Source organism: Lottia gigantea (genome assembly GCF_000327385.1).
Source record: "Lottia gigantea unplaced genomic scaffold LOTGIsca_206, whole genome shotgun sequence".
In the NCBI taxonomy this organism is placed as follows: Eukaryota; Metazoa; Mollusca; class Gastropoda; family Lottiidae; genus Lottia; species Lottia gigantea.
Genome location: NW_008708434.1, coordinates 92,700 through 101,224, shown reverse-complemented (window position 1 = coordinate 101,224; position 8,525 = coordinate 92,700). Strand labels below are relative to the sequence as shown.

At 34.7% G+C, this 8,525-nt stretch overlaps 2 protein-coding genes across 2 annotated transcripts in view; both read left to right on the top strand.

The window, feature by feature from the left end:
* Positions 1 to 1,998, top strand: part of LOTGIDRAFT_201923 (hypothetical protein) — a gene marked incomplete at its 3' end in the record, with an annotated part of 6,705 nt that extends 4,707 nt beyond the window's left edge. Inside the window, exons 3-6 of the mRNA XM_009053962.1 lie at positions 499 to 599; positions 856 to 952; positions 1,352 to 1,459; positions 1,964 to 1,998. Coding sequence (XP_009052210.1) covers positions 499 to 599; positions 856 to 952; positions 1,352 to 1,459; positions 1,964 to 1,996 — 339 coding nt within the window. The remainder of the gene's footprint in view (positions 1 to 498; positions 600 to 855; positions 953 to 1,351; positions 1,460 to 1,963) is intronic.
* Positions 1,999 to 8,411: 6,413 nt separating this feature from the next.
* LOTGIDRAFT_174619 (hypothetical protein) overlaps positions 8,412 to 8,525 on the top strand; it is a gene marked incomplete at both ends in the record, with an annotated part of 5,659 nt that continues 5,545 nt past the window's right edge. The window contains one exon of the mRNA XM_009053961.1: positions 8,412 to 8,443. Coding sequence (XP_009052209.1) covers positions 8,412 to 8,443 — 32 coding nt within the window. The remainder of the gene's footprint in view (positions 8,444 to 8,525) is intronic.

Sequence of the window (8,525 nt, the reverse complement as noted above, 5' to 3'; positions counted from 1 at the left end):
TTTCTTTAAAAATATCTCAAACTAGGACTTTTTCTTCCTATTTCTATAGATGTCTTTATATATATGACTGTGACTCCAAAAAAGACGACTCCCCTTTTACTTTCAAACGCAGATAATTCATGGCACACATGGATGTGGAGGTCCAAATTTCGAAAGTAAGCTGTGAACACTATTACTGATTGACTTGCTAAAAAGTTCTGAGACTAAGGTTTGATTAGTTTAAAAAAATGGCGTCTTTATTCAATACAAATGTATAACTTAACCGTTATTATGGGTAGAGACCACATTAAATAACGGAGCACAAAAAGCCCTTTTTTGTTAACGAAATGTCGCCTGAAAGTATTCTATCAATAAAGATATTTGCACAAATTGATGAGTGGGAGTTAAAATCTCTCACAGATAACGCTAACCCTACCCCTCTCGCCCATCCTTACACGTCACTCACCCACCCAACAGGCAACACAGGAACCTCTGACCTATATGCTACTTTATTTTCAGTTTCTACATGGTAAAAATATGTTACATCGAGATATCAAGCCAGAGAATATCTACCTGTCAGATAATGGTAATATTAAATTGGGCGATTTCGGAGTTTCTAGGTGAGAACACGTGGCATATATTACACAAAATTTTACATTTTAACTAAAAAAAAAAATGCCGTTCTTTTTTGCAAAAATTGTTATCTTTCATTGAGTTCCTACTTCCTACACGAACGTTCTGATAAAAATGTCTGACTGAATCCTGCACTAATGGCCTACTTTCTTTCGTGTATATCACATTTACGGTATGATGTTAAACGGCACCCCGACTCAACAGATTATACCCAATAAATTTGAATATTTTTAAATGTTTTAGACAATTAAAATTGAACGAGTTTGCAGCTACAACATTCGCTGGTACACCGTGTTATATGAGTCCTGAAATTCTCTCACAGAAAGGTTATAACAGTAAGGTAGATAATATAAAGACGATTGTTTATCCTTTATTTTCGGATTCAAATTCCGGTTTGGGTGGTTGGGATGGTTGGGTGTTTGAGTGGTTTGGATTTAAAGCCCATCCCAATCTAATCCATAAATAACAAAACAGGTCTATGTTTCTCAAAATATATTCCAATGGATTTCTTGGTAAAGGTGGGATTATACGAGGTACGGTGTCCGGTGAATGGTGAGAGATTATAGATACAGTAGAAAATAGAAGAAACGAATTGTGCCCGAACCCGTACCTCGAGTGTTCACTTCTTCTAATATCGTTTATAGATACAATCATTTTGAATCTCTTTCCTCGACTTAATGATGAAAAGTAGGACGTAAAACTCCATTCATTTCATTTTCGACTTTTTTTGTTATTGTAGACTGATATTTGGAGTTTAGGATGTGTGATATATGAACTAGCCACAAGAGAGAGAGCCTTCAATGTTAATGATTATTTTTTCCTCGTCTTTAAAGTTGTCAGGGGCGAGGTGAGAAATTATACTTCTAAATTTGAACCTAGCCTGGAGCACCCAAGTAAACGCGGACTACAGAGAAAGCATTTCCGTTTATACCACGTCCACTTATCAATAGTTTCAATAGGACGATGAAATAAAAATGAGAGAAGCCTTCTCCTTCTGTAGAACTCAGCTGTAAATGGGTCCGGAATATCCTGGAAAGATAAATGCCAAGGGATTCGGCCAAAGACCAACTGATAGAAAAATTCCCGTGAACTTCAGTTGTAATCCTTGTAAAATCAATGCCAAGAGGTTTGGTCAAGGACCTCCCGGTAGAAAGGATCTCCTTGATCCTAAAATGTTTTTTTTCTTTCTCTTTATACCCGAAACACTGGTCAACAACATGACATAAGCTCTGTATAATAAGATAAGAGTCATATATTAATACTCTTCTATTTCAATCCTTGTCCTGGTGAGAATTGTATACCCGAAACACTCGTCAACACCATTTAATGAGCTCACTTCAATTATTTTTAGTCTCCAAAGATACCCAACTCTTACAGTCAGGCGCTGGTAAAACTGAACTGTAAAATAATGGTCAAAGATCCCGAGAACCGACCGAGTGCCCGGGAGATTTTACAGGATGACTATATCGTTCAATTCAAGAGGCTGAATATTAAGGTAATATTAACTTGACAGTTGCCCGTTCTCTATCTCTTGTAAAATTATTTTAAGTTTATCTTAGTTATTATTTTATTTCATTTATAAGTAAGGCTTATTTTATAAATAATTTAGATTGTATTATCTTCATTTCCGCTTTCTACCATGCAAAGACTAACAATCTAAGTACCGTGAAAATTAATAATGTTTTGACACTTGATTTAACATAATTCCAGCTAACCGTGTTTATTTAAATAAAACCTACTATTCGCTAAATTTCACTTTGGAACATGTTAAAGAAATGTTGTTATTGTTGTTTTGTTGCAGCCCATGACGTTGATGAGGCAACTAAAAACTCCGTCAGTAGTCGGTGGTAGGGTCAAGCAGAATGAAGACGTCCGTCCAGTTAACGATGCTACTGGTCCGTTCAGGATGCCGGTTGAAAACATAGCTTTGGCGGAGTCGCAACGCAGTCAAATGTCCACATGTAGTACGGCGACGGATTCGATGATTACGGCGAGTTCGACAAAAACTGTAACAGGATTCGACACGATTCTCGCTAAACCTGGTTCTAAGAACAAGAAAAATAAGGTCGAGAAGAAGATGCCTGATTTTGAATCCGATGTCGGTGATGACAGCATGATGTCTAGCCTGATGTCCACCCTGGTAGGTATAAAGTATTTAAATTGTCGCAGTTATCTGGAAGCGCAAACCATTTCTCCATCCTGAACCCCCACCGGCGCCTCCACTGTTCCTTTTATAATAGAACGAAAAGAGTGAAGTTATTATTAGAGAACCCTTCACAGCATGTTTTACCATATGAAACTACGTTTGGTTCATATAACAAAAAACACAAGGGGTATATTATGGTAAAGAAGTGAGTTATACCATAATATACCCCTAGTGTTTTTTGTTATATCTACTCCCCACTTCTAAATGTCGTTCAAATCTTACGTTTGGTTCTTACATGGAAATAACGTACACGAACGTAGTTTGCGGCCATTTTGAATCTCATCCTCGACTTAATAAGTCGAATTTTGATATAGGCTATAATGTTACAACTTAAACTTACAAATAATCTTTAAACCAATTTTAATAACTTTTAAATAAAAACCCGTATAAGCAAGACGATTCCGTTAATCAAAATCAAAATGGTTGTAAACTACGTTCGTGTGTAGTTTGGTGTATATATTGTATGTTATATTTCAGACTGGTAGCTATGATGTAACATCAACTAATCAGTTAGCTACAGGTAGGTCTAAATACATCCTTAACCACACACCCTTATCAGTAGTCGCTTCTAAAGGGGTGTATTTAATGCCCGAGGGGTGGGGGTGTGGGTCAAAATGAGCCAGAGATGAATTTTAAGCATTTACAGAGCGTAATGTTCACTTCAAAATAAGACCTTTCACAGGCCTTAAAATACGCTGCTGGCTTCAAGGATTTTTGGGGGAATCGAGGGGGAAGGGGGGTAGGGGGAGGCGGCTCAGTCCCCCCATTTGACTCCGCCACTGGGAATATGTATTATTTCATTGTAAAAAGTATTGATATAAAATGTATACTCTATCAAATTGTACTAAATTCTCCAAACCGAAGATCAGCGACCGACACTTCCCTTACCAATAAATAGATTAGATGTTTGTCGTCAACGTTTACAACCTCACTGACGATTGGCGAGCCGTGAAGACAATATTGGGGATGGTGAAGTTTGTATATTGGTTAGTAAGTACATGTAAATTTGTTTATATTTTGATAGAAAAAAGACGGACGCTGATTCAGGATATTATTGAAAAAATACAGAGGTAATTTATCTATATTTAATAATTCTAGAAATATTAAAACAGAACTTAAAACTATATCACTCTACAGTTGATGTATTGAGTACTATTTTAACAGTAGTATTTCTATATCACTCTACAGTTGATGTATTGAGTACTATTTTAACAGAGGTATTTCTAATCCCTCTACTATTGATGTATTGAGCACTATTTTAACAGTGGTATTTCTATATAACTCTACAATTGATGTATTGAGCACTATTTTAACAGTGGTATTTCTATATCACTCTACAATTGATGTATTGAGCACTATTTTAACAGTGGTATTTCTATATCTCTCTACAATTGATGTATTGAACACTATTTTAACAGTGGTATTTCTATATTGCTCTACAATTGATATATTGACCACTATTTTAACAGTGATATTTCTATATCACTCTACAATTGATGTATTGAGCACTATTTTAACAGTGATATTTCTATATCACTCTACAATTGATGTATTGAGCATTATTTTAACAGTGGTATTTCTATATCGCTCTACAATTGATGTATTGAGCACTATTTTAACAGTGGTATTTCTATATCGCTCTACAATTGATGTATTGAGCACTATTTTAACAGTGGTATTTCTATATCACTCTACAATTGATGTATTAAGCACTATTTTAACAGTGGTATTTCTATATCGCTCTACAATTGATGTATTGAGCACTATTTTAACAGTGATATTTCTATATCACTCTACAATTGATGTATTGAGCACTATTTTAACAGTGATATTTCTATATCACTCTACAATTGATGTATTGAGCACTATTTTAACAGTGGTATTTCTATATCACTCTACAATTGTTGTATTGAGCACTATTTTAACTCTGAAAGTATAAATTATCCTTAAGTGATCAATCAGTTTACCATAAATAATGTGTTTGTTCGTCGAAGTCTTGATTCGGACTATTCTGGTACTGATAGGTTTAGATGGGGGCCAAGAACCTGTTAAGATTTAACTTATAATAGGATATGTTGAAGACAGATTTGAGAACTCACTGATCAGTGACTAGGAATCTATGAATACTATTTATGTGTTTATTATAGGATATGTGAAGCTGGTATTGGAGAAAGGTCTCTGTCTGAAGCTTTTAGAATTGTCGATAGAACTGGAAATAACCAAGATCTAGAGGTAATAACCATTGATGTAAACCAAGTTCTGCTATACTGGTCTACTGTATACCAGGGGAGAGGAGGGGGCGGTCATTCGAGTACCCCGTCGTCTCTTGTGTCGTCATGGTCGTCATGGGATGTGTTCAGAGTGGAGGGGGGGGGGGGTGTTAGGCCCAAATATGACAGCCTAACCCCGCCTCTAATTTTAATATTCCTTAACCAAGTATATAAAGGGTAGTTATGAGCTAAATTATGATTTCGTTTCTTTCTTTTTTTTTCTTCATATTTTTCGTCTCAATAAATTTGTCACATCGACGAAAGAATTTTGGAATCATTTCCATTGAATCTTAAATTTCATACTAAAATATTTATGAAGATCAAATACACTTTAACAAAATAGCCATGTAATGAAAATGGTTTTCCGAGACCACATATTTTTATTAATTTTTTTGTCTTTTCAGAGACAACTAAAAGACTTATTGAAAGAAAAATATGCGATTTACCAGCCATATATCATACTTTTACCGATATTAAAAGCTCTGTTAGCCTCAATAGAATAGTGAAATAGTTAAACAATGAAATCCGGGCATATCCCAAAACAATTCCAAACATTAACACGAACAGCCGTGAATCAAAAAGTATAGTAAAGAGTAAAAATGTTTGAGAATTTCTGCTAAATTATAGCCTTGTTTAATGACAATTCTAACTGGTGATTGTAAAATTGTCTAAATATTTTATGTGTGTCGGGGACACTAATATCATCAATTAACAATATTCCTGTATTTCCACAAAAAAATGTTTTATGACGTCACTACTCGCAAAATATACTTTATCACGTAAGGCCCTTGGTTCTAATTCAGCCACTGAACAACCGTTGATGATTATAAATAATATATTAAACCTGTATATTTTATATTATCTGTTACTTCGTATTCAAGCATTTCCTGGTGTGTTACATTTTATAAATAAATCATTGGTCCTCTTCCACTGCCGTTCATATCATACAACAACATAAAAACCAAGATAATCAACCCGTCAGAAAGAAAACAACAATACAAGATCTAGAAAGTGTCACTAAAACGGTCATCAAATGTAGCACTTGATTAAATCTGTATCGATTCTAAGTACCAATGTGTGCTTATTTCACACATTAATTCAGTGGCGGATTTTGGACTTGTTGGGTCGTAGGCAAACGAACGGTAGAGGGCCTCTCATTTTAATTTTTACAATTTTAAGAAGTTTGCGATCTTTTTTTTGTCAGGAACAGATCAATCAGCTGATCAGTATCAATCGTATGCATGATATCGGCATTCATCATCAATAGGCTCAAATAATTTAGTTGATTCTCACACATCATGCTCATAGTAAGACAATTTTCGATTGGCCTGCGGAAATTTATTAACTGTTTGATAATTTTACTGTTACAAAATTTGTCATGGGCCGAATTTTCCATTGGCCGAAAGACAGTTGCCTAGTTCACCTATAGATTAATCCGCCTCTGCATCAATTCATATTTCTTAAAGGTATAAAGAGTATGAACAGTGTTCAAGATTGTATTACCAATAAATAAAACTAAATTATATTTGAATTTGAATAAAATGTAGATCTGTCTCTATATTATTTACTTTACCAATTCACTCCAGAAATAATATATTTTAGAAATAGTGCATGTATAGGCTCTACGTATAGTTGCAATAAAGCCAAACTTATTCTGTATGATTTTCCTGGCCCGGTACGTATGGTTTTTACATGATGTTCTATTTCACGCTGATATCATCAATTTGTATGAATTGGAATGGTACAAATGGATGCTGTCGGTGTCTCCGATAAGAAAATTTAGAAAACATCTTTACAATCCCTTTCTGAACCATAAGTAGTTTCGTATGACCCAGGCCCCCGGAGTCAGCTGTTGGTGTATTGTTGAAAGTCTTAATTTGACTTCAAAAAATAATTTTTCATACGTTGTAGACAATTCTGCTATAACTGGGAGCTACTGGTAACTAACAATTCGTTTGTCTATCGCTGCTCAAAACTTTTACGATAGATATATGTCTAGAAAATTGTGTAATTTTGCATGTAGAAATATTTTGCTCACGACAAATATAGATCTTAAGATTTTATTTTTAGTAACGGCGCCCCGAGTAACAGCAAACATCCATAATTATATATTTATAAGGGTCTACACGGATATCTCAGCCATACGTCGAGCGAGTGTCGTGTGTGATACAGACCACCTAGGCAATATAAATCTTTATTTCTATCTACGACCGTCAGTATACAAGCACAGCCCAGAGCCCAGCCATACGTCGAGCGAATGTCGTGTGTGATACAGACCTCTCTAGACAATATACAGATCTATCTATGTCCGTACGTACGGTGTGAGAAAATAGTCGAGGTTATAAGGTACCTTTAAACTTTAAACTACACTTTTCACTAGATATACACAGATATAAATATAGCGGCGGTGAGATAACAGCCAATTGTTGAACAGTATTAGACAACTCGCCATAATTCAAACACCAATCAAAAACACTCTCGTCTATTTTTTACTTCTAATGGCCTAATTATCATGGCGTCGGTTAGCGTGAGTAACCTGAATTTTTACTATAACTTTTTACTAACTTTTAAACTTTCTGTAAAACTTTCTAAAAGTCGTATTTTTAATAGAATACAGTTGAATATTGATTCTAAAGTAAATTTCATCCTATGACAACTTCGTTTCGACTGTGAAATGTTGTCAGTTATGATTTCGGCCGTTATTTGGCGTGTGTAAATCTACTATGAAACTTTACTACAAATCATATGGCACAAGTGTAACCTATTTTATCATACAGTACGTTTAAATTATTATTTACCATTGTCATACTCTGTTATAATTTTGTAGTTTTCATATAATTTGGTTACTTTGTTATAGTTTTTGTTACTAAGTAAGACAAAGTTATACTAAGTAGTAATATTATTATGATATAACTACTATACTCAGTATAGATAGAAACTGATATTATAATGTTATATTATGTTATGTAATTCGATTAGGGAATCTTTAAACTTCCAAATTTCCCTGTTTCCCTTTCGCATGATGATACTCCTAGTTAGAAATATAATAGATTAAGATGTAAATTCTGATGAAAATGATAAAGTATAGAAGGTATTTTTGAGAATACGGATGTCAATTTGACCCCTGTCACCCCAGTCTAGTTTGTTTTCTTCATCCTGACATCAGCTATATATATATATATATAACAATGATGTAAGCAATGGCCCCTTTTATATATAAATAGGTGCCCTGTGTGCTACCGACTGCACGTTAGAGATCCCTGGACAGCTGGAAATAAAAAAGAGAACAGATTAATGCCCCTGATTACCTCATAACCAACTTCATGGCGTTGTCTGTCTTCATTAGCCGAGTCAGGTACAGAAGGATCGTACAACTCCATTCATTTCACTTCTACAAATACCATTTAACAATATATCATACCCCCCCCCCCCCCCCC